The sequence below is a fragment of the Fusarium vanettenii genome (assembly GCF_000151355.1).
Source record: "Fusarium vanettenii 77-13-4 chromosome 4 genomic scaffold NECHAsca_3_chr4_2_0, whole genome shotgun sequence".
NCBI lineage: Eukaryota > Fungi > Ascomycota > Sordariomycetes > Hypocreales > Nectriaceae > Fusarium > Fusarium vanettenii.
In genome coordinates, this window is record NW_003315879.1 from 366,639 (window position 1) to 391,823 (window position 25,185).

At 52.5% G+C, this 25,185-nt stretch overlaps 6 protein-coding genes across 6 annotated transcripts; 1 reads left to right on the forward strand and 5 right to left on the reverse strand.

The window, feature by feature from the left end:
- Positions 1 to 112: 112 nt before the first annotated feature.
- NECHADRAFT_92487 (uncharacterized protein) lies at positions 113 to 4,439 on the reverse strand (the record flags this gene model as incomplete). Its single annotated transcript, XM_003051939.1, has 2 exons — positions 113 to 4,259; positions 4,321 to 4,439. The coding sequence occupies 2 exons, from the start codon at positions 4,437 to 4,439 to the stop codon at positions 113 to 115; spliced, it is 4,266 nt and encodes a 1,421-aa protein (XP_003051985.1).
- Positions 4,440 to 4,977: 538 nt separating this feature from the next.
- NECHADRAFT_68087 (uncharacterized protein) lies at positions 4,978 to 10,748 on the reverse strand (the record flags this gene model as incomplete). Its single annotated transcript, XM_003051940.1, has 3 exons — positions 4,978 to 5,345; positions 5,396 to 9,123; positions 9,174 to 10,748. The coding sequence occupies 3 exons, from the start codon at positions 10,746 to 10,748 to the stop codon at positions 5,225 to 5,227; spliced, it is 5,424 nt and encodes a 1,807-aa protein (XP_003051986.1). The 3' UTR covers positions 4,978 to 5,224.
- A 1,428-nt stretch (positions 10,749 to 12,176) lies between these two features.
- On the reverse strand, positions 12,177 to 14,492 carry NECHADRAFT_39138 (glycoside hydrolase family 5; the record flags this gene model as incomplete). Its single annotated transcript, XM_003051941.1, has 2 exons — positions 12,177 to 12,300; positions 12,343 to 14,492. The coding sequence occupies 2 exons, from the start codon at positions 14,490 to 14,492 to the stop codon at positions 12,177 to 12,179; spliced, it is 2,274 nt and encodes a 757-aa protein (XP_003051987.1).
- Positions 14,493 to 16,116: 1,624 nt separating this feature from the next.
- Positions 16,117 to 17,607, forward strand: NECHADRAFT_38606 (uncharacterized protein; the record flags this gene model as incomplete). Its single annotated transcript, XM_003051488.1, has 2 exons — positions 16,117 to 16,272; positions 16,348 to 17,607. Coding segments are annotated over 2 exons (1,416 nt in total), but the record flags the coding sequence as incomplete, so codon positions are not given.
- A 139-nt stretch (positions 17,608 to 17,746) lies between these two features.
- On the reverse strand, positions 17,747 to 18,307 carry NECHADRAFT_78710 (uncharacterized protein; the record flags this gene model as incomplete). The annotated part of the gene is made up of 1 exon (XM_003051942.1): positions 17,747 to 18,307. One exon carries the CDS (start codon positions 18,305 to 18,307, stop codon positions 17,747 to 17,749), a length of 561 nt encoding a protein of 186 aa, XP_003051988.1.
- Positions 18,308 to 20,878: 2,571 nt separating this feature from the next.
- Positions 20,879 to 22,940, reverse strand: NECHADRAFT_92490 (uncharacterized protein; the record flags this gene model as incomplete). The annotated part of the gene is made up of 8 exons (XM_003051943.1): positions 20,879 to 20,991; positions 21,049 to 21,961; positions 22,014 to 22,140; positions 22,200 to 22,479; positions 22,531 to 22,561; positions 22,619 to 22,647; positions 22,700 to 22,831; positions 22,874 to 22,940. The coding sequence occupies 8 exons, from the start codon at positions 22,938 to 22,940 to the stop codon at positions 20,879 to 20,881; spliced, it is 1,692 nt and encodes a 563-aa protein (XP_003051989.1).
- Between the last annotated feature and the right edge of the window lie 2,245 nt (positions 22,941 to 25,185).

Genomic DNA, 25,185 nt, shown 5'->3' on the forward strand with positions numbered 1-25,185 from the left:
CGTTATACAGGTAGATACCCCCTTTTCTACATGATAAGACATGATTCTTTTTCCCGCTATCCATGACATAGTTCATGATCGTTTCTTCATACAACAAGACCAACTACTTTCTTTAGATCCCTTCAGTTGCGATGGCCAATGAGTTCCATCCACTTTGCTCCCAAGGCGCCAGCACCGCCGCTGTCTGAGCATCACCAGCAGTTTCAGTTCCAGCATACGCCTCGGCCAAATCTTGGGCCTCGAGTAGACCCCATGGAGGAATACCCCTTGCTGCAACCTTGAGCGCCATCTGCGCTGCGTGTTCATCTCCCGCAGACTCTGCCATAGCAGCCCAACCGTGTGGCAGATCAGGATACAGCATAATGTCCGTCTGGATCTGAGTCTTCATGTCGTCTTCTGTCTTGCCTTCTCCAAGCGTGGCAATCGCACGTAGTACTTGACCAATCTTGGATTGCTCTGAAGCCGTCACCTTGTCGTTTGTGCGGAGGCCGTGTAGTTCCTCCACAACTGCCTCGAGACTATCCTCGTCATTGTCGAGCAGGGCAATGACACCAAGTAGGAGCACCGACTGAACATGATCAGGCCTGCTCTCAATCACCTCAAACAATGCTTCCCGTGCCCTATCCCGCGAAGCCTCGGATCCTTGGGCCCAGAGAACCTGGGCCAAGAGGCAAACTGCATCTGGGTTTCCATCTGACTCTTCCAGAGCAGACTCGAAGCACAAGACAGCCTCATCGAACTGACTATCAAAGTACTGCGCGAGACCAACAGTCAAGTGAGCAGAAAGTCGTGCCTTTTTACGCTGCTCACTGGAAAGCTCGTTCTCTGCCTCCTCGCTGCTAAGACCCAGCGCTAGCTCACCACACTCAATAGCCTTTTCATAAGACCCGGCCGCAAGGTAGGCTCTAGCTAGATCCGTCTTGGCCAGGGCAAACTTGGCAAGGCTCTCAGATGACTCGGTGCTCTCATAGTCAGCCTCGATTGTCGACGAGATCTTCTCAAGTGTATCGACAGCCCGTCCGCTCTCGTGTGTACGTTCCTGAAGAAGAGTTGCCAAGTGTCCAAAGGCCAAGTCCTGTGGCTTGAGACTCTGGAACTGATTGAGTGCAAAGAGGGGTTGGATGAGGTTCGCCACGTTGAGGTCGTTGGGAGTCACCGTGAGGATGTGGTCAAACATGGAGCTCGAGTAGTGTCGTCGAGTCGGTTCAGAGGATGAGTCTGCAATCTCCATGGCATGAGTGAATAGTCCTCGGGCTTCCTTTGCATCACCATGCAGAAGAGCCACGAATCCCTGTCCCAGCCAAGCATGTGCGTAGTCGGGATCGGTTGACTGAGCTCGCGTAAAGACCTCGTTGGCTAGTTGAATATCCCCAGACAAGAGGGCGAGAGTTCCCAGGTTTGTCCAGGCCGCAGGGCTCCTCTCATTGAGGTAGAGACTTCTCGCAAAGGCGTGCTGAGACACCGAAGGGTTGATCTCGCTCGTCACAACACCCAGAGCGTTCCAGAACTCCGAGTTTCCAGCCTCCAATTCGATGGCACGCTTGAAGCACCTCACCGCAGCTTTGACGTAGTTGCTCGACTTCTTCCTAAGTTCTGAGGGGAGGCAGACGTGAGCACGGTGCTCTGCCCATCCCAAGTTGTAGTAGGCCACCGCCTGAGCGTGACGGTCGTTAGCCGAGATGTGCACTCCTTGCTTGTGGCACAAGATTGTAGCATGGATGCATCGAGTGAGGTCAACACCTGGCTGCTCATCGTCTGCGTACAGCCCCTTGGCAAACACCACCTCAGTGCCCACCTTGTCCACGCTCGCAAAGATCTCATAGGCCACTTGCGAGCTGCCTTCAAGCAGTTCTCGGATAGACTGAGTGGGAAAGTCCTTGGTACGACTCTGTACCAACGAAAAGACCGAGCAAGCATCAGCCACGGCCTTCCAAAAGTTGAACGTCTCGAGCACGCCGCCGTTGGTCGCCTTGGCAAACTCGATTGTGTCAACAGCAAGCTGAGCTGCCTTTCCAAACAAACCCTTCTCAACAGACGTAAGGGCACTGTCCACCATTGTCTGCATCAGAGCGATAATGACGCCTTCCTCGTCGGGATGTGTCTCTACAACCGCCTTGTACAGAGAGACGGACTCGTCGTATTCACCGAGTTCTCGCTTAATGTTGGCAAGCATGTACTTGGTGAACCATGTGTCTCCTGAGATGTCTGCCTCAGTCTCCTCCTCGAGCCTCTGGGCGTTCAGAATAGCCTTGGTGGCAGCGATATGCCGGCCAGAGTTGTGATAACTCTCTCCGAGACCAACCCAAGAGTGGTAGTCCTCGGGGGTTATACGAAGCGCCGCCTGGAATGACACAATGGCCTTGTGAAAGTCTTGCTTGTTGAGCTCGGCGACTCCCAGCGCTGCAAATGGCCAACTGATACCCTTTCTCTTAGATCCAGGCGGTGGCTTCACCTTGCCCGATTCAACAATGCGGCGAGCGACCAGCTCAACTCTATCCCAGTCTCCGTCATTCGCAAAGGATCGGGCCAGCCGTTCGGCTGCAACCACCTCGGCGTGTGACAACTCCAGTGCCTTTTGGAAACATCTTCGCGATCTGTTCTTGTCTTTGGCGTAGTCGGCGTAAAAGACACCGAGGTATGTGTATGATGGCGCGTGGTTGAGGTTATTGTTGAGTGCACTCAGCCAGTAGGCGTAAGCACACTCTCCCTTGCGCTGTTTCCGCGCGGCCTTGCTTGGGTCGATGTTCCAGACACAAACTCCCAGACGATGCTGAGTCTCGCCCAGCAACTCCTTTGAGGCCGCTCCTTGCTTCTCTAGGGGCTCAAGGCACTCTTGAAGCTCTTCTTTCGCTGTTTGCCAATCTCCCTTGAGTGCCTTGACCCAAGCGGCTTCCGACTTGACTCGGATGTTGGCTTCATCGCGTTTCAATGCCCGGCTAAGGAAGTCAATGGCCTGGTCGTATTCCTCCTCTTCTTCGTAAATGAGACCAACGCCAATCAGGGCAGAAGTAGAAGTAGTATCTCGCTCAAGAACCTTGTCGAAGAGGTTCTTTGCTTCCTGGTGATGTCGCGGGGATTGGTAGTACACCAAGGCTGTACCAAGGGAGAGGTAATAGGCATCTTCAGTGTGAGTGAATGATATGCCTGTCTTCTTGCGCTCCTTGACAAGGAGGATAAGTGCCTTTCGCATCAGTTCGACAGTGGTCTCATACTCTCCAACGTGAAGCAAATACTGGCCCACCAGTCGATAGGCAAAAACAGAGTCGGCAGTGGTGATACCTTCTGTCATCATGTTCAGACGATCCTCGTCGGTCAGGGGAACAACAAGGGTAGGCACTCCACCATCCTCGTCATCTTCGCTCTCATCAGACCCGGTACCATCTGGTGTTGCTTTCTCTTGGGGCTTTTCTGGAGGAAAGGGTGAAATCGGACTCGTTAGGAAGCTCGTGATAACCTTGTAAAGATCACTCTCAGGGAAGAATGAGCAATACGCCCTCAGAATGTCAACATCCCACTCCTTGGTCTCCTTCTTGTCCTGCCACTCTATTGCGATATCCCAGGCAAGTCTGTAAGGATGCTTGATGGCAACCATGCCATTGGCAATATCAAGCACCTTCTCGCGCTCTTGGCCCTTTTCAGCACCAGCTGGCGCAACGAGAAGTCGGTCGTAGCAAAGCTGCAAGAGCTTCTCCTCATACGTCCTTCTGAGATCATCGTCGCTTGTCCAGTTGATAAGCTGCCGGTAGACGTGTTCAAGCTTGCTTTGGCTGTAGACCTCTCGCTTGGCCTCGATGGTGACCTCGGATAGCTTTGCGCCCAGTTTTGTCCGGCGCTCTCCAATGAGGGTGTTTATCCGATGCTTCTCAAACTTTTCGATCAGGTGCGCAATGCGCTCGTAGGACTTTGCGGGATGCGGGAATCGGCCCTCGAGGATGGGGTAGAGGGGGCTCTCGGGAAGCTGTATCCAGAGAGCGTCGGCGTACTGTAGCTCGTCGCCGTGAACACGAGCAAAGTCGACAAACTTGTCTACCACGTCTTGGGCCTTGTACAGATCCTCGGCAGCGTGGTAGATCTGGGCTAGGTTGACGACAGCTTGCTGGTAATCAACCAACTTCTTGGCGTTTTGCTTCTCAAATAGCTTGATCAGACCCTGCCAAGCTTGTGCCTCCTGGGGACGAAGCCATGTCGCAGAGCGATAGGTCTCTTGAGCCTCATCGAGTCTGTCCTTCTTGTCCAAAGCAAATGCCAGGAAGATGTGCCTTGAAATAGATGTCAGTGTGGGTTACTCATGGCGGGGTAAGCTACCAGGCCCTCACTCACCCTTGGTAATTCTTTGAGTCCTTCTCTATAAGCTCTCGGGCCTTGCTCACTGCATCGTCAAACTTTTGCTGGCGAATAGCATCGTTGATGGCTTTGAGAGCTGCCTTGGTTCCCGACATGATTGCCCAGGCTGTGTTGTTTGTGGGAGTAACCCCACCACGGGCAGTCGATTCGTGAGGTTCAGGGTGTGATGATCAGGCAGGCGGGCTTTTTCCAGTGATGAGTCTTGAAGGCGATATCCCGAGAGGGTCTAATATGCTTTATAACAGTTTGTAAGAGAGGTTGAAGGGAGAGACTGAAAGTGAAAAGGTAGAATATGAGATGCTGTTGTAGGTAGGCAACGGTTGGCATCGCCCTACAGCTGAGAGTATTATGTCATTTTGCTGCATATCGATAACCGAAGATACACCGTCTCAAGCCAGCTCCACCCCCACCAGCACAACCACAAACACCATCAACCTCTGTCACAGGTATCACAAGACAAATAAATTTACCTTGAATACGAACTCACATTGGCTTGTACCTTATTTAAGTCTCCGCCATGCATAGATTACGAAAGCAAGCAATGAATTCACGTTGGATCTCATAAAGCAAATTCACCTTCTCGTCACAAAGTGACTACAGGAGACTCGAAATAGCTTCAATATCATGACAAGTCCTACAATCAATTCATTTCATTACCCCCAGTTGTAGCTATCTTGACAAAATAAACAACGCCACCGGTCGGAGTTCAAGCCCATTTCCCCATGTATGCGCCGTCGCTCTCTTGAAAAGCGTGCAATCAATCCAATTCCACCGCCAAACATGTACATACAATGCAAAAAGCAGTAGCAGCAGGAAACAACCAATGCTTTAAGACTGACGAAAACCCATCTTTGAAACAGGCTGGCAGTCTATGGCTAGCTCACTTGAATGACTTGATCTTGGCATACAACACCGTATCGTAGAAATTGTAGTTGGGATCCAGTTCGCAGAAGGGATGTTGAGATAGAAGCACATCCGCTGTAGGACGGTCGAAAGGATTTCTAGCAAAATTGTTAGTCGACGCTTCCTGTATCTGCCAGGGAGAACTCACACTTGGAAACAATCCATCATGAATGCCACGGCCAACGGGCCAAGAGTATCCTGAATGTCCTCGGGAATTGGTGGCCTCTCGCCGTTGGCAAGCTTGTAAATGGCACCAACCGCCTCTTCTTTGGCCCATGGCCGCTTGCCAGCAAACATCTCCAACACCACACAGCCCAGACTCCAAATGTCAACCTTGGCGCTGTAGCCCTCGCCTTGAGACTGGATCACCTCGGGTGCCATCCAAAAGACTGAGCCCTGCATGTTGTTTGTCTTGTCGTTGCCGTAGATATTGTCCGTCTTTTTGGAGATACCAAAGTCACTGATCTTGCACGTTCCGTCCAGGTCTAGCAAGATGTTGTCGGCCTTCAAATCGCGATGCAAAATACCTTCGCGATGCAGATATGCCAGACCAGACAGTGTCTGCCGCGTCAGTGAAGACACAACAGACTCCTCAAACTTGCCGTGCTTTCGAAGACATGATCCAATGCTGCCACCGGAAATATACTCAAGGAAGATGCTGATGCTTGTCTCCTTGCGCTCGCAGCCAAGATACTGCACAATGTTGACGTGATCCAGATGTTGCATAGTGTCGATTTCCTGGTCCAGAGCTGCGACAAGCTCCTTCATCCTGTTCTTGTCTCCTGCAGCGGCCTTGGGATTCACCTCAACTTCCTTGACAGCCAAGAACTCTCCAGTGGTGGCATTCATACCGAGGTACACACGACCATAGGTACCCTTTCCAATAAGCTGACCCTTGAACCACCTAAACGTTGTTTGTCGCTTTGGTGCCGTCTCCTGGGGGATCTGTGGCATGATTACGCTGCCGCGCCTGTCTGGTCGAATTTGCACAATGTTGGCGTTGAACATCTTTGTACTCTTTCGGCGCATAATGTTGCCTGATGCTTGTCCCAGGTTTGTCGAGTTGGACCTCTTGTTAGCTTCGTGAGCTCCACGAGCTACTTCTCGGATAGACTTCATGCGGCCGAGACCACCAGACCGTCGAAGACTCCTCTGCGCCACCGATGTAGGTCGCTGCTGGTCCAGAGCCTTGAGGGTTGATTCATCAGAACCCAACGTGTCGTTGTCGTTGTATAGGGATGGCTGTCGGGCCGGGGGTATGGCAGGCGGTGGTTGTGTTGGGGGTGCTGGTGCTCCTGACAGCGGAGCTTGTGCTGTCCCTGTGTCACTACTCTCAGTTCCCTCAGCGATAGGCGACGGAGGCATCCCTCCCTCGGCGCCATCCTCCAATACGGGTTGATCGAGATCAAGGTTGGGGAAGAAGTCGTCGAGGTTGTTGATAAGGGCATCCGTCGGAGGGCGGTTAGCCCAGACGTCCTTCTCAATGAACGACTTCCGCCGACCAAGTTTGCTTTCCTTCTCCTCAGATTCCCAGCCCTCGGATCGAGGGGTTGTGGGCTTGCGGCCACGGTCCTCGCTGCCCTCTGATGTCGGGCCGTAAGAGACTGTGGGGGACAAAATGGTCACAGACCGGTGCTTCTTTGCACGCGATGTTTCCACGGTTAGACTAGGCTTCTGGCTATGGCCGTTTACAGCGCCATTGCCAGCAGGCTTGCCCTTATTTCTGCTGGCCAGAGGGATCGCAAAGAGACCATCATCAGAGTCGTCTCCGCTGTCGTCATCAGCCGGTGGTGGCGGCGCTGCAGGCTTGGAGAATTGAACGTCCGAGTCCTCAAACTCAGTGTCAGGGCCATGCGATGGGCGCCGCTGTGGCTGCTGCGGCTGCGGCGGTGACCTCTGGGGGAATGTCGTCCTCGTCCGCATCGAGCTGGGGCTCATCTCCGCCGGGGATGATGCCCTTGGCACTGTTTCATATAACTTAGCTTCTGATACACCTGCTGGCTTATCGCCGGGCGGGGGCGTTTCGCTGGGTGAGTAGTCTGGTACGACAAAAGGCAAGTTCCCCTTGCTCCAGGTTACAGAACCTGGTGTCGCTACCGAACCACGACTGCTTCGACCCATGTTGTGCTGAAAGAAATCAACGCTAGAGTTGTTATCCTTACCTCCGGGGATTGGCTGCGTCGACATCCGGTTGGGGGATACACCACGATTATTCTTGACATTGGACTGTCCAATCGCGCTCAGGTTCCTTCCCATACCTGCGAGCGCCGCTCCAATGCCAATGCCGCTGGCTTGGGGCACAAGCTTGGCCTTCTTGCCCTTCTCCGTCATCTCGCTCTCTCCAGTGACCATCGGCGGGTGTCTAGGCGTAGGATAGCCCTCGAGGCTGCTGCTGGATGATCGTAGGCCCTGGCCTGACTTCTTACTCAATGAATTGGCCTTGATCAATGTGGCAGATGGGTCGCTGGGCGGTGCGGGGGGTTTTCTCTGAGGGAAGAGTTGATCAGGGCGCTTGTCTTCGTAAGGCGATTCTCGAGGTTGGTCAAAATCGACATTTCTGCCGACAATACCAGGGCCAATCGACTCAGATGGGCTGCTCTTTGCAGCCTGCTTCCTCTTGGCAAGATACTCGCGTTGCTTCCTCTCCATCTCGGCCCTGTAGGTGCTTGCCTCTTGTGCAAGAGTCTTCTCAGTCTTCTCGTCAATCTTGTCATCTGTCAGCGTGTTGGACCGAGACGTCGGCGGCGATGAGCTAGATCGCTGCCTGCTATTTCGTTGCGTGTCATCGGGTGATGTTCCTGGGGCAAGGTAGCCAGGGGCCAGCGAGGCTGGAACATCTGCGGCCACAGTCAGGCTGTTAGCAGGGGGTACTCCAGGCGGAGTAACGAAAAACTTTAGTGTTCCAAGAGGATCACCCTTGACTCTCTTGACCGTCAGAAGACTCTGATCGTCCAGAGGATCCATGTGGTCAAACTTTCCAACTTCAGTGAGATAGATATAAGAGTTCTCAAAGTCACCCAGACCCAGATGCATGCAGATGACTTGTCGGACCTCTGCAGGAGACTCCGCCTCAGTAATGTCGCACATTCTGAAGTTCCAATAGTCCATGGTAGCCAGAACATAGGTTCTGACTGGGTTAATTCGTCTTGGTCGTTGATGTACCATGTGGGCGTTTCTGTCATCAGGCCCAAAGCCCGTTCCTGGATGATCTAGGCTGGGGTCACTGCCGTTCATTCCTCGTACCCCTAGTCCCATAGGCTTCATGGTACCTTGCGGCGAAGTTGGAGAGTCCATCTCTTCTGGATTCTGCCTCTTCTTTCTTGACAGGAAACTGAGGAAGCTCTTGGAGTCTTTGGCCGAAGCTGGTGTCTCGCCGCCCGCTGACCTCTCTCCTGCTTCAAGGGGAGACTGACGGGACCGAATGTCGTGACTTCGACCACTATGAACCATATCTCCCAAATTCATGCCTCGGCTAAGCATGGTTGCAGCATCGGGGGGAACTCCAGATCCATAAATGGCGGCACTCGATGAGACCGAATCCAGACTGCTCCGCGATCGATGTCCACCTTTGATTGTGTTGGGGGACTGTGAGAGTACAGGTGTAGTTGAAGATGTGAATAGCGCTGGCGGAATGCCAGGACTGCCATTGGGGCTCGCTGATCGTGCGGCAGCTGAACGGAATGTCGCTCCCTCGCCCGACTCGCTGACGTTGGGGCTGTGGCGACGAGCACCGTCTGTATCGACATGCTTTAGAATATTTCGATGATTTGAATCTGCGGCGATATTGGTGCTGCTAATGCTGTTAGGCATTGTCGTCGCCCTCGTCTGCGAGAAGCGCCGAGTGCTAAAGCCAGGGCCAGGTGCCGTAAGAGGCGTCTGCAAAGAAGTCAGCAAGCAACATTTAAAAGCTAATCAGGGGAACAAACGTTGGGCGAGTCCATGGGGTCAGTTCCAGCACTTGGTAAGTTGTTCCCATGTCCGCCATTGAGGGACTCCTTGTGGCCGTGAGAGCTCGAGATCTTTGACGCATCAGCTGGTCGGCCAGTCACAATGCTCCTGATGAGCCGTCGCATTCTCTTGCCCTCCTCGCGCTCACGGGGCTGGTCCCAGCCGGTGCCGCTGTTGGTGCACTCCTGGGCGAGTCTAGGATATACTTGCTGATGCATCATGCCAAAGTTTCCGCGGCCGCCGTGACCGCTGCCGAGCTCAAGGAATTGTGTCCCCTGCAAGTTGAGGGCCTTGAAGGTCTCCTGCCAATCCTTGGAGAACTGGTTCTTGGCCAGCCAGATCAAGACGGTATCGAGGGGCCACTGGGAAGCAACCTCCGGTGGAATGGCAGTCGCGTTGGACGAGTTGGAAGCACCTCGCAGCTGAGTGTTAGTAGCCGAGTGCAGGCCGTCCATAGGAGTAGTGGCATTTGTGTCAGTTCCGCTTTGAGGCGTCGTGACTGGCCATGATGTCTGCGAGTTGGCAGTCAGGGTTCCGTCTTCCAGACCAAAGGCGGGGATACCAACGCCCTCTCCGTACGTGTCGCCTTGCGGTATGTAGGTCGCACTCATGGCCTCAGTCGGCGGGGGCGGAGGAGGGATAGAAACCGTCTGCCCAGCGGCGATCTGGGCGTGCAACTTGGGGTTGTACGGCTGGTGCTGGCCGGGCGGCGGCGGCGGGATGTTGAAGCCAGGCCGCCCGTCGTACATGCGCCCAAATGCGCCGTGCCACGGAGGCTGCTGGCCGAGGGCACTCGCCGGAGGCGGACCGGGAGGTGGGGGGATCATTACGCCGGAGGCGCCTGGCGCGGCGGGATATCGAGGCGGCGGAGGCGGCAGGTTCATCATGGTTCCCATCTGGCCGGCATTCGGACCTCCCATGGGCGGCGGCGGCGGAGGGACCTGGAATGGCCTCGTGGGATCGGCGCCCGAGACATGTCTCTGGCCAGCCGGATACATGTTGGGCGGCGCGGGGGGCAGCCCGCCTCGAGGAACAAAATGGGCAGAGATCTGAGGATCAAAGAGGGACGGCGACGTGAGAATTCGTGGCAGAGACGGAGGCGTGTGCAAGGAGGAGGAAGCGCTGGCGGTCGACGCTCGGGGACGTAAGCTCGAGGCAGATGAGACGGGGTGGAGGAAGTGGGCGGGTGCGGAGGTCGTCGGCAGGTCGGAGGAGGATGAGCCCAGCGGCCGGGGGGGCGAGCTCACGGCCGGGGCGACAGCGGGAGGGTACGAGAAGGAGGACGGAGCCGTCGAAGAGAGGGCATAGGCGGGAGCGTGGTCGGTGGAGGAGCCGTCGACGAGGGCGAGGTCCTGAAGGCTGGGCCGCGAGAAGGACTGGAGTCTGGCCTTTGCCAGAGCCTGGTGAGACGCCGCTGCTGTTGCTGGTGGTGTCGTCGTCGTTGTCGCTAGAGGTTGAGGATGAAGGGCCTGTGCCTGAGCCTTACCCGGAGCCAGTGGCAGGTCGAAATTGGCAGCGGGACGGGAAACCCGTCGCAAGCTATCGCTATTCATGGCTTGTGCCTGCGGTGGAGTAACATGGCGTGGAGTTGAGTGGGTCGGATGGACAAGGATACCGGGGCTGGGCCGGGCCTGGCCAGGATGGGCGCTGGAGGAGTGGATTGAGGATTGTTGTTTTTTGTTGTTGATTGAGTCGGGTGTTGATGGTGTGTTGGTGTTGCTCGGCGGACGGGGAGAAGGATCAGATAGAGATGGATGGATGCCTTACTTTTACCTACCGCACAGTAGCAGCAGATCTGCGGCCGGCCTGCTTATCCTCCGAGTCACCACGTGTAATGGCTCAGATATGAGTCGCAAACTCAAGAGCCCAATGTGTTGTACCACCGATAGATTGGAGGGCGAGGGCGCTCGGCCCCGTGGCATTGGCGACTCTTTCAAGCCCTTATCCTCCAACTCACGTCCCCTCAAAGCAAAGGAACCCAGCCACTGCTCCGTCTCGCTCGCCCGCAGGCGCCTGGCGCTTGGCGACAGTTGGGATGGTGCGCGGACAGGGTGTGATAGAGAGCACTCGCGGACGTGTGCTAGCTGTGCGACCTGGTGGAGGGGGGTACCCTGGCGAATCGGGTCCGTCCAACTGGCTCTGAGAGGGGTGCCGCCAGTTGTACGGCCGTTTGCTGACGGGGGTGCTCAAGGTTGAGAGGCATACAGCAGATGTGATCGTTAGGTGCCTCGCAGGAGAGGAATGCACGCAAGCAAGCAAAGCCTCGGGGGTGACGTTTTAACTATCAACTCAACCTCGCCATTCATTGTCCGACTCCGACACAGCCTCCGTAGTAGATAAGGCAGCGAGCCCCTTGTCTCCGCGTCGCCTCCAACAGTTCTCAGCCCTGGCTCGGCTCAGCCTTTGACCCTTAACTGACGCAAGCCCCCCTGGATCGGTTCCAGGGCACAAAGTCAAGCCAGACAAATACGAGGGGCCGCTGACCCAGATTTAAAGTCGTCTCAAAGCCGGAGGGCCACTATTCAACCCAAGACATTGGGTCCTGGCCTTCTCCACAGACCATGACCATGCCATTGCCCGCCGGCCGAGCAATTGGTTTGCAAGTCGTGGTGGCGTCACACTAGGAGGTCCGCAACATCAGCAGGGAGTCTACCGAAGGCCAAGTTCGTGATGAAGACCGAGATACAGACTGTAGTGGGCTGGCTACAGCACTTCAGACCTTGCTGGCGCCCTCCGTCGTTAACCCATGGATCGGCAGCTCTCTTCGTATCCGGTCTTGAAATCGTATCGCTAATTTCCCAATGTCTTAGTGGATTGCATGTGCGGACCAGTATCTCTAACGTTGCTTTATCAACCTGTGTAGTCGTGTAATTCCACCTCTTGTTCAAACCCAAACTCCATACGCATCTCAAGATGCTATCAATCACCAATACCCAAACGTGAATTGCAGTAACCAAGCCTTTACCCCTCCTCTTAAAGCGTTACATGACGCTGCAGCTGCCAAAATTGTATCCATAGCCCTGCTGGCACTGTTCCAGATACCCTGCCTCCTCATCAGAGCCCACTGGAACATTGTGCTTTCGCACCAGGCCCGAGATCTTGAGGCTCTGCTCTCCCTCCGCGTGCCACCACTTGAGCCTCTGTAACGTTGTTCCTTCGTCATCATCCGTGCTCAACTCCCACTTGCCAGATGACACAGCCACCTCACATTGGTCCTTGGGGAAGTGATACTCCGGCAGGAACACAACAGTGGGCGCCTCGTCGGGCGCATCCTTTGGTGCCTTCAACTTGAGCTCATATGTGCCTTGTCGCAGATTGAACCCAGACGAGAGAACATCGCCATAAACTACTGTAGGGGTAGGCCGAACAAAAGCTTCAGCGGCACGGTATCCGGGGGCATTGGTCAGCTGGGGATCCTTTGTAGATGGCGCCGAGCTGATGGATGGATTTGTGATTGTTCGCTTAAGGTTATTAGGTGTAACAGTCCGATCGTCAGCCACGTCTTTGCTGGCATTGTTGGTGGCGTTTGTGGTTGCCGTCTTGACGAGGTTCAACGATGACTGACCGAAGTCTGGCACAGGTGATTCCGGCAGAGGTTTGTCGTCTAGCGACAGGATCGACAAGTCCTCGCCGTTCCAGAAATCTCCTCGCTGGTGTTCGTTCCTCGCACAGTACACCCATAGGCAATGGCCCTCAAGTCCTGCCCCCTCAACGGCAAAGTAGTTGGCATCAAGAGCTGCTGACTGGCTAGAGTAGTCACCAGTCTTGTATGCCTTCTTGTCATCCATGTCATAGGGAATGCCAAACTCTGTCAACACACAAGGATGCTTTCCGGTGCGGTCAAGGCCCTCTTTCCTGAGTGTTGCAAGCTGTTCCTTGAGACAATTGCGAATTGCCGTCTCTCCAATTCTGATAGCCAGTGCTGGATGCCAGTATTTGCCTCGCAACACACCCACCACGTCGACGTTCCATGTGCTATTCCAATGTTTCGTCATCAGGGTGATACCATCGTAATAGTGAGGAGTAAAGGCCATTCTCGGGTCGTCGTCCTCGGTTCCCTTGATCTCGGGCGGTAGCTCCAGTGTGGGGAACTGCATGAGCATGATGCAGTCCTTGTGGATTCCTCGGCATGTCTTGACATATTTGCGCCAACAGTCCATAAAGTAGGTGTTGGTAAACTCGGGATAGTCAATGGCCTTGCCGGTACGTGGGTTCTTGGCGAAGTAATCTTTCCGGAGAAGCGTATCTGTCTCCATGTCCCAAACACCATGCTGTGCCCAGATACACTCGCCGAGTTTCCAGCCTGGATCACGCTTCCATCCGTATCTTGAGTCGTCATAGTCGACGGGCAGCCAGGCAATCTCGCCGTGGGGGTCAACGAGCTTGGTTCCAGTCTTGTAAGGGCCAAGTCCTCCCATGTCCCATGTGTCAACCTCGCAAGCACGGCCCATGCCAGTTAGGAGGGTTTGCCACATTGTTGGGCAAGTGCCCTTCTTCAATGGATGCTCCTTGGGGATCACGCTGAGATCTTTATAGCCCGTCATGCCCTTGTTAGGCTCGTTCATGCTCTCCCAACCAATGACAACATCATTCTCAAGGTCACCAGCCTCGTGTATCCGTTGTGCCAGATGGCCACAGGCATTCATGAAATGGTTCTGGAGATAATCCTGGATGTTGACGCCATCAATGATGCACTTCGGGGCAAAGTCTTTGCCAGCAAAGTACAATGTGAAGATGGTGCCGGCAGCAAGTCGATAGTAGTTTGTCGACCAAATCATCTTGGGAAACTCGTCGGGGTTGGGATAGGTGTTTTGAACGATGGCCGCCTCTGTCGCAGCAAAGCTCTGGGGGTTGAGTCCGCAAGCGTACAGAGTCCACAAAGGAGCGCCGGAACCGCCTGTAAATCGAGACCAGACATCTTGATGGGGGTCCATGAATATGTAGAACCCATACTCCTTGGCTATCCTCAGGATATCAATCGTGTGCTGAATGAACTCCTCATCGTAGTGTCCAGGCCCAGCCGCTTCGATCGCCTCCCACGTGAAGATGTAGCGAATAGTATTGAAGCCGTAGCGCTTCAGTCGCGCAAAATGCATTCGCGCGTCTTCCTTTGGAAACGGCCGCTGGTGAAAGGTGACATTATCGCCGTCGAAAAAGTCGGTGCCGACGTGAGATGGTTGATCGGGTTCGCTAGGGAGTTTCGAATCGCCAGCAACGTTGATGCCGCGAAGCACGACTTGACGCCCATAGCTATCGCGGAACTGACCGTCCTCGATGAGTAACCGGAACGTAGACATGGCTTGTCCAGTATCGACCGCTTTGTCGAGAGCGTGAGAGGGAGGTTGGGCGAGTCGAAGGGGGGGATTTGGGGGACAAGCCAAGCTAGCTGGGGCAATGCTCGATGACGTTCAAGGCGCTGTGAGCATTTAGTTTAGATGAAAGACAGGGATGCTTGGATCCTTGTTAGTCAGCCGGATATAGGTCCAACCTAATAACTGATGCAGTATTTCTGCACAAAAATCTATGATAAGAACAGTCGGATCTACGTGAGTCTCAAGAGTTGGGAGAATGAGAAGACAACTGCCACTCCAAGTTGTTTAGGTACCTTCTCTAACCAAGGTCATGAGGGCTCGATGAGCGGTCTCGTCTCAACTCCCCCACCTTCCGGAGCCCGGGGTTTCCCAAGAACCCGAACATCAGCCGATGCGGTCCATGGTTCCGAATTCGAATGCGAGAGCGACATGCCATTCGAGAGGGTGACAGAATGAAATTGAGCTCTGATCTGTTTAGGTGTCATGCGGAATGGTAGAGATGTCTAACCGATCGCAGACAGTTTGAGTTGAAGAATCATGTTAACAAGAGCAGCGGGGAGCCGGAGCCGAGAACACGCAAAAAGAGTTCATAACGTATTCGAGCCGGACTCCGAGGCTCCAAACCCAAGGGGAAAATAACCTCAAGACGAAAAAAAAACGAGTGTCGGAGAATTAATAAGAATATTCGTCATGCGATGGGGCTTTGTTAGATGAATCTGGCGCTAACATGCAGTTCACCGTTAGTCAGCGGTAATTGGTGTGTAAGCATTCTTGACCTCGAGTTCTAAAATAGATGGGATAGTCGTCTTCGTCTTGCGGAATCAGGGGCAGTCGTCATTTATAGGTACGGGGGAAAATAGGGTCGTGATTTACACGACGACGGTCGGAAGCGGAAAACAAGCAGCTTGCGAATCGCTTCGTAAGCTCATTTAAACCCCACAACCCTCGTCGCGTGCTTGCAGCCCATCATCGGCTTCCATCTCACTGGTATCGTCGTAGCCGTCGCTGAATGAGGATTAGTGGCTTCCCGTCGCAAATCGGACATTTTTCGCTCCAGCAAATCCGAAAAACCCACGCCCGTTAACTCCGCCGACTTAGCACTCCCCTCGCTCAACCAATCCCCATTTCATTTCACTTTCACATAAACCGACCAGCCTCATAACTTGACAAGAGCCTGTCTCGTCTTCTCTACGCTTGCCCTTGATAGGATCTGCATGAAGCTGTCTTATAGATCTCGCAAGATCATCAATATCTGACCCACACCTTCGGTCTTTGTTCTGGAATACCCGAGGTGCCGGTCGTGGCTGAACTAACAGACAGACAACCCGACCATCCCCTGCATCTCACGACGCCCATCTTCGGCACTCTGATCCCGAGTCTTGAGTTGTCAGTATCATCCCAGGGCCAAAAGATATCGACTCTTTGTCTTGATCTCTCGGGGTCGCCAAGGTGAAGCAGTCCGGCGCTTCCGCCGGGCACCTCTAAGACATCCCCGGCTTCTCGGGAAGATACTCACATCACGAAATCTGGCCAAACAGCATACCAGAGGGCCGGTGTATCAGCATCAGGCATCTCGGTGGCCTTGGCTGCATCTCCTGAAGCTATCATTCACCGATACATCCTTCAGGGTGTCGCGCGGGAGCCCATGACGCCTCAACCGTCTGGTCCCGAGAGCCTCTCCTCTGCAAGGGTCTCTAAGTTGGCTCGAAGACCTCACCGCAAGTCGAGAAATGGCTGCTTCAACTGTAAGAGGAGGAAAGTAAAGGTTCGTCTCCTTCGGTTTGGCAACCACCCACGACTTCCGAGCCATCCAACTACAGTCCGGTGCTGACCAAGCCAGTGCGACGAGGTGAAGCCTGCTTGCGCCAACTGCGTGCGCTTCGGGATTCCCTGCGATTTCGCTCCCTTGCCACCAACCGGCGAGGACCCGTCATCGTCAAGGTCGCCTCCTGACTCCAGTGCTGTCCAAGGAGAGCCCTCCACGACGCCGCGCCGTGGTCCGGGCCGGCCACGAAAAGATTGGGCCGCCTTGACGAGACCGCTCCCGCATCAACCGGAGCGAGCCGAGACTTCTCCGCCATCCGCCGCCGCTACTCCGGCGTCTTCTTCAACAGCTTCAACATCAATAGCTTGTCCTTTGAACGTTGCCGATGCTGAATTCCTATTCCATTTCATTACCCAAACCGCTGGGACGCTGCACGACTCTGATGATCCTCGAAAGAGCATTGCGGTTTTCTGGGCACGAAATGTTCCCGAGATCGGATTATCATACCATTTTGTCCTCCATCTTGCGTATTCTCTAGCCGGATACCACCTTGGTTATCTAGAACCCAAGGGGACAGAACGCCATGCTCGAAATCGCACCCTCGCCGCGCAACACGCGGAGCTGGGATTGACCGAGCTCAACAAGACATTGACCAACCTAAACGAGACAAACTGCGGTGCCCTATATGTCGCTTCCGTACTTGTCTGTTATTGTACCTTTGCAGCAGGACCTACTGGTCCTGAAGACCTCCTCCTCTGCAGCGTGGGAGACGTCGCTGCGCAGCGGTGGTTACCACTAATACACGGCGTGAGATTGATTCGACAATCCATTGAGCCTGCGACATTATTCACGGGGCTTATGTCTCCCCTTGGTGGTGGCGCCGATCCAGAACCGGAGGACCCGAGGCCCGAGTATCTTGTCAAAGGATTCCCTCGCCTCCAGTGGATTGAGCCTCTCGAGAAGCTGCGGGCATGGATTGCATCCAACGAAACACCGGATACCGTGTTATTTCTGAGAGCTCACAAGTCACTCTGCGAGATTTACGAAGCCAACTATGGTGATGTGGACGGAGTTTACAACGGCCCAATGACAAATAAGCTTGTCTTTGGGTGGTTCTACCGCCTGCAGGATCTCTTTGTTGGATGTCTCCAGCGGAAAGCACCGCCGGCTCTTCTCTTATTGGCGTACTACGTCCCTTTGTTTAATACGATGACACGATCATGGTACATGGATGGGTGGGCGGCGCATCTTCTCGATGCAATAAGGGGATTACTCAGTCCAGACTTGTTGGGGTGGCTAGAATGGCCTCTAGAAGTGTCCAAGCAAAGGGCATGAAGACACGTAATCATTGGAGTTTCGCACCAGCGTATAAACAAGTTAAACAGAACAGACTTAAAATATCAGGATTCCACTTCTGCTTATGTCTTGGCTCGTCCCCTGCAACTTCTTGCGCCCCTATCACCATGGTCCAATATCACACTTTGGCATATGATGGCGGATCAAGTGCCACTTTCGCATCCTTCTCTTTGGTGACATTCCCTTCATCGTTGAGGTTCTTCTTCTCGGCAATATCCACCTCTTCCATGGCTTCCTCGGCTGTGGGTTGTTTCTGCTTCTTTCGTCCACAGCACCAGCAAGCTTCCACGGCTGAAGCCAGCCAGAGGGCCAAGTTGATACCATCAATCGCCACAGCAGCTTTAATTCTATTGATGGAGAACTTTTGGTCCATATCCGTGCTGTTGGATATGTTTTGGGCAAACACTGCGACAGTGACAAGCCAAAGGAGGCTGATAACACAATCCCAGACCACAGCTCCAGGGCGGGGAAGGGCGAGCCACCATTGAGCTATTGAGCTCAGGGCAGCTAGAACTGCGGTAACTTCGGCATAGATCCAGCTTGCGTTGGCATGTGTATTGGTTGTGGACCAGTTGGCGACGTCGGCGCCGTAGAGTGCTGCGCTGATGACGGCGAAGATGAATTGGAGGCCGCGGAGGGTGACTTGAGCGACTGCTCTGGGATGCCATTGGCGGGCCATGTTTGTGATTGACAATACAATGATAAGCAAGGTTTTTATGAAACAAGTTATTAATGTTGTGAGATGAGAGAGGAGTCTTGTTTGCCTTGATGTCCAGCTTATATGAGAGGTCAAACAGACAAGGGGTAGGTTCATTATATACCCGTCAACCCTCCAACCCACCATCGCCTCTTCCGTCATGACGCGCAACCTTTCTATTTTAAAAGTCTCTTCTTTTTCTAGAAGCTAACACCTCCAACCAACAAGAAGATCGTCGTTCCGAAAACTTATCCTGAATACGAAAAACCCCTTGAGGGGTTCCACCCTAGCCATGTGGGCCGGCTGCATGAGGAATGATTCAGGGACTTTTGATGTTTTGAGTTGATGCCGATCTTTTCTAGAAATATCGTATGAGAAAAGCCAGTTGATCCTTCGTAGGACTCGGGTGCTCCTAGTTTATCCCAGTGGCATGATACTTTTGAAGAACTGGTCCAAGGTCCAACAAGGTAAGCTCGACAGGTTGAAGCAGTGGTTGATGTCATCGTGCATTCAAGCAGCTCTAATCAACCTGTTCCGACAACTTTTCAACAATCTGACCGCCCCATAGAAGGCTCTCCGTGGCAGACTTGCCTCTCTCGAATCCCTGACAGACCAAGGCGCAACAGAATGCCCAGAAACGACCACCTGGGTTCTCAATAACCGATACCAGTTCACCAAGGTCAAGATCTCGATCGCGGCGAATGATGCACATCCCATAGTGACTTGTCTTGCGAATGACGGAACCACACATCGGTGGTGGTTTTCCAATCGAAGAAAACCAAATCTCTTTCGAGTATCCAGACTTGGGCGCCTTTTCAATCATGGTGATAGAAATGGGGAACCAAACCTTGTAGACGGGAGGTATCTCCCGGTTGACTCTCTTCCATCCATTAATTGAGGGGGGTTCGGCTGGCGGATCTATCCAGCTCTGTTGACGGACAAAACTCCCATACCCAGGGATCTCGACCTGGGACTTTATAGAGAGCAGCTTGAGGGAACCTTGGATTCTCACAAACTCGGCTTCGTTGCTTCGGTTGTAGAACTCGGTGTCCCTTTGCTTTTGGTGGTTACAGCAGTTACATGTTTTGAGACTGTCGCATGTAATCCGACGGCTACTTCGTGAGCGGTCTAGGAGCTTGATGAGTTCGGTATAGGCGATGTACTTGGCCCATTGTCGAACGGAAGCTCCAAAGCTTTGAGTAAAACAGATCTCGGGAGGATAGGTTGTCAAAGGTCTTTCGGCGTGCCGCCATTCGGCCCATGAATGGAACAGTTGGGCCTCACAGACTGGATCATGAGCCTCGATGTCGTTGTCAAGAAACAATCCGCGTGAAACGTAAGAACAAGGCATAATGTCTAGTTTGAGCAATCCAAAAAGAGCAGTCGTATCAGTAGTTGCGATGGGAATATGCTGTGGTTGTTTCTGAAGTTGGCCTCAAAATGAGAGGTTGAAGTACTGAGCACAAAGTAAACAATGGCAACCGTCCATCAGTTTATATCAGTCCCTCTTAGACTTTCCAGCAGATAAACAGACGGAAAAGTTCACCTCCCATGACTTACACATAAGCTTTAGGCGGGCACATGTTGAACAGGGATGCGAAATGAGAGTTTAACCCTACCAGTAAAATTTCAATACCAATTCCGGTGCCGATTTCCATAGGGACATGGCAGTAACACTTAAAAAAGGAGTAAGTTCATCACGGATTGTATCCAAGAGTCCGTCCCAGTGAAGCCTTGAGAGTAAGCACACAAAATTCAGGGCACCAATTAACCACTGCAAAAGTCAATCTCGCGCTATGTTTGAAGAGTCTATTGCTTTCCTAAGACAGTGTTGTTATTAATATGTTTCGCAAGCTTTCGAGGCCTTTGCTTACCAACAGTAGTCAGTCAGTGAACACCAATATTACCTGTTCGAGTCTTGCTCTTGCTATGAGGCCATTTTCAGCCAATACAGGTCAGTATCAACTTATTCAAGTGACTTAAAAGTCACGACTAAACTCAATTAACTGAACTTGATCTTCGGTAGATCCATCGTTCACCAGTTGAGGGCTTACCACGAGTCCAGTGGGGCGTGAGGGCATCTGCACCAAGCAGAGAGCACAAAAAGAATGTCCACTAAATCCACCCAGCGCAACTGAATATTGTGTCCTAGATCAATGGTCGCGGAAGGGAGCACAGGAGCAGCTTGGATGAATGAGCACATAAACACTTCGTATCGCCATGCAAAAAGATGATTTGAGCCCATGTGCTCCCCCGGGAAGGCTCGAACTTCCGATCTCCCGATTGTCTGCAAGTAACAGTCGGACGCTTTAGCCAACTAAGCCACAGGGGATTAAGCCAATTCTGTGATCTCATTGGTTGGGATGCAGCCGTGAAGATGCATCCTATGGTGGTTTAGCGGACACGAAACCCGAGGTCGACGAAGTCTAAGCCTCACTCGTACTACGAGAATCTGATACCATGGTATTGTCATGGGCTTGGTAGGTTTTCAGAGCTGAAATGTGCTCATCAGTTAGAAGCAAAGTGAACTCTCCCACGAGTGCGCAGATCAGATCACAATCTCTTCGGCAGAGGACAACACCACAATGGTGGAAAATGGTTCATTGCCCGACCAAGGCAATCAAGCTTCAAAGGACTAGACATGGCCAGGACCGATGCCATGCTATCTCATGCAACAAGTGACAGCCGCACATATTATGTCTGTTTCTCCTTGTCACACTCACCAACCTCGTTTGCCCTCTCGATTTCAGCCCTTGCTCCAATCCACTTCTTCCGCTTCCCGTCAAAGAGTCTCCATGCTGCTGCTGTCTGTGGTCCGTCCATTAGCATCTTCCAGAGAGGTCTTTCCCTCCACCAGAACAACCATCCCTTCCATCCCCATCCAAGATGCTCCTCCACACCCATTCCAGCTGTTCGGTCAGCCCAAACTAGCCACTCCCGTGCAGGCACTGAGGCTGGGATAACTGTCCCTCGTTGTGCGAGTCTACTGATACGCTGTTCTTGTTGGTCCATCCAGCGATTCATTTCAGGCTGTGGAGGTAACTTGGAGTGTCCTGCCCATACCTGAGCAATACACATGCTCGTCAAGTCAGCCAGACAGAATGCGCTTGTGATGAACCAAGCACAGCCAAGGAAAGCGAGAGAGTCCGGTTGTTTGAGGGAGAAGACGTTCTGGTACAGGCGCGGCAAAGGACGATCCTTGGATCCCCAAGCCTTGAGCCAGGCTATGGATGGCTTGGCTGAGGGGTCTACTTGAGGATCCAGAATGTTGAAGCCAGCCTTATATCCCGTGCAGCAAATTATGGCATCGGCTTCCACCACTTGCCCATCTGTCAGCTCCAACTGGGTTGGGCCTGTGACCTTCTTGATCCCAGGAATTGTTTTGATGTCCCCAGCACGTAGTCTATGGATCAATGTGTCCGAGACCACCGGGTTTGTCACTTTGACGGAGGGTGCTGGGTCTAATCTCCACGCTGGATCGACGTCCCCAAAGGCTTTGCTCATAATTGACTTGGCCTTTCTGTTGAAGAGGGTTTCAGAAAGGGATGGGCACCACCTCTCGAGAAAGCCGATAATAATTGAGAATCGATGAGTGAAGCCTTTGGATCCGGTGACCTTGTCGATATCACGGGGAAGCTTGGCAGTGTGTAAGAGCAGAGCTTGAGGAATGAAGTAGTAGAGAACTTACGACAATGGCGCCGTGGTTATGGGAGATGCATATGCTCGAGGCGTGTCCAACCAATATGTCAGCAATATCGCTTCCCGTGTTGCCAAGTCCCAAAACAACGACTTTCTTTCCAGTAAATGCTTCTGGCCTACGAGCTATTAGACATCGAGGTTTTACAACACTGAAAATTGATGAATTTATGCTTACCGCTTGAACGATTTTGAGTGGATAATCCTCCCAGAGAATAAGCTCGATTCGTTGATCTCAGGCATGACAGGGCTCAGATGCGGCCCTGTGGCAATGACGACTTTGTCGAAGTACTCTGAGGGCGCAAGTTCAAAGTCCAATCGCCATCTGTTAGATTCTTCTTCTCTTGCCACGTGCTTGACTACAGTGTTCAGCCGTAGGTGAGGCCGTAAGTTGAAGTGGTCGGCATAATTCTCGAGATACTCATTGACCTGTTTTGCAGGACAGAAGGGGGGTGTTCCTAGAAAGGTCAGCACACCGGAATCTTATGTACATGCGTATCAATACATACCCTTTTGAAAGGGAAAATCTGTATAGCAACCCTGGGCATTATAAGATATTTGCTTGGCCTACAACAAGAAACGAGTGGTGCTACTAACCCGAGCGATAGAGACGTTTACAACAGTTGCTAGAATCCTTCAGAACCACCACCACAACATGCAATTGGGTAGTAAACTTACATTCAAGCACGCTCAGAGTGTCTTCATCCTCAGTAAAGTGCCAAAGCCCTCCAACATAGTCATTGCGGTCGAAGCCCGTGACGTTGAACCCTTCCTCTAGCAGATTCTTGACAGCGACGATCCCCATGGCCCCTGGGAAGCGAGAACTCAAAAATCAGTGGGGGTTCGACAAACCTGGCGATCTGTACGCACCAAGGCCAATGACTGCAATCCTCTGCTCCTGAGGGCTCGAAGTTGCCATGGCTCAAGCTGACTTCAAGAGGACGACAGCGCTACCGAAATTGACGAGGCAGTTGATAAGGGCGGAAAAGAGGAATAATTCGGAAAAAGAAAGTGACATGATAATGGATCTGGGTGCTAACTACAGGGTGACATTAAAACCACCAGCAGATTCCCATGGGCCACGCAATTCGGCAATCCTTCCGGATCGAAGGTCAACAGGGGGTTATATCCGATAGCGTGTGCGCCATGTCTCCATGTCACCATTTTAGCACTCAGCTCAGCTCAGCTTTTGTCAGTTTCAGCCAGCCAGATCAGAGGCGGGCCCAAATGTGTGGATAATCTTTTATCATTGTATAAGCAAATCAAGCAGTAATACGATTCTCCTTTCCTGGCTATCTGGCACGTCTCTTTAATCACAGCTCTCTGCATGATCCCTAAGCGATTGTTTCTTAGCTTGGCATGCAGAGAAACGTTACAATTGCCAGCTCCGCTCTCGCAGATCCGGTGATCATCTCAATTTGGTCAACAGAGCGAACCAGCCATGACCGTAACGAAACAACTGGACTCTCATTTGTGGATACGCAAACGGATTCAGTAGCATCGTATGAGTTGATCTGACTAAAGCAGAACTCTCCGGCACTATTGAGTTCTGATCAAGCCCAATAGCGATGTTAATGGAACAAAGTTAGTTCACCAATCGCCCACACAGCTTGAGAGTTTATGAAATGATTTTATGCCTTGAATAATGCATGATCCACTGCAGAAGGGTTCGTATGAGTTGCGGTCAGATCGCCCTCTCTCCCCACACACACATCATAGCCCCTGGTAACTCACCATCATCCAACAACAAGTAAAGCTTCTCCCCGATGGCGCAATTGGCTAGCGCGTCTGACTGTTAATCAGGAGGTTGGTGGTTCGAGCCCACCTCGGGGAGTTGATTTTTGCAGTTCTTGCGGACTGATCTCTTTTTGCCAGAGACAGTCTGGTTCACTTTTTTCGTACATTATAGAGACGCAGTCTGGTTCTTGTTTACACAGTGGCCCTCCACAATTGCCATAGCCGAGAGCATGAGGTCTTGCGATGCAGCTTGGTTGTCGTGCTGAGTTTGCTCGGAAAGACAACAAGCTGTGTCAATCAAGTTAGGTAATTGATCAAACTAACAACAAGCAAGCTTTGAGCAGATCAAATGATCTCGGTTTATTAGAAAGTGTTTAACTGCAAACAACATGAGTTTGACTTGTCGCCTAAGCCCTGCCAACGCAGCCAGTTCAACAACACCTTATCTTGCTCGTGATCAAGTCAATCCCATAGCGACACGAGGAACAGTTACATTCCCTTTCATATGGTCAGGACATTCGTTCCTGCCACTTCTAGGTGAATTTCAGTCTATATGTAGTAGACATTTAGGCTCAGAGTATCGCTTCCGCTTCAACCAAGCATGCATCGAGTCACCCCGATAACAATCTCCCGTGACTTAAAGAAAGCTAGCCCGATTCTGAACACTACGGCAGTATGTTTACTTTCATCCACTTCATGTCGTTATGGTGTTTGTATGCAGTATGATGTCCTGCTCCTGGGCGATCGAACCTCTAGTTGCTAATGTCATCTCAACTCTGCGATCGACTACTTGTCCTGCCAAACACCACTACAAATTTTAGCCAGCCCCCGACAAGGACAATACCCAGCATGATACGATCGGCTCCTTTATTCTATGGGCTGATATATCGAAATGCAATGAGGCCGTGTTTCAGTATAGGGTACCCAACACCACCATGACGAACGCATGCCAACAACAGCTTAACTAGGCGACATAGATCCATGTCCACACTGGCCAAGCTAACGGCCAAGCGTGCCAGACTAGAGCAAAAGTGTAGACTTGCCAATTGCCTAGTGCTGGCTCGTGCAAGTCCTGGTGATGGTGGGTAGTGTCTGGAAGCTTAGGACACAACACCAAAAATAGTGGCCATCCTCAAAAAATCAACTTGAGCTGAATAGCTCCCCCGGGAAGGCTCGAACTTCCGATCTCCCGATTGTCTGGTAATAACAGTCGGACGCTTTAGCCAACTAAGCCACAGGGGAGATGATTTAGGCTGTTGTTGTTGAGGTCCGAGGTCCACTAGTACAGAGCTATGTTACAAGCGGTGGAGCAGCAAGGAGAGGAGTGCTCCGTTTTGTTGTATTATTTCCTGGGCTATATGTAGTAGTCATGTTGTGTCAAAGATCATATGAATTTCATAGACTGATTTGAAGCAGTGATCCTTCTG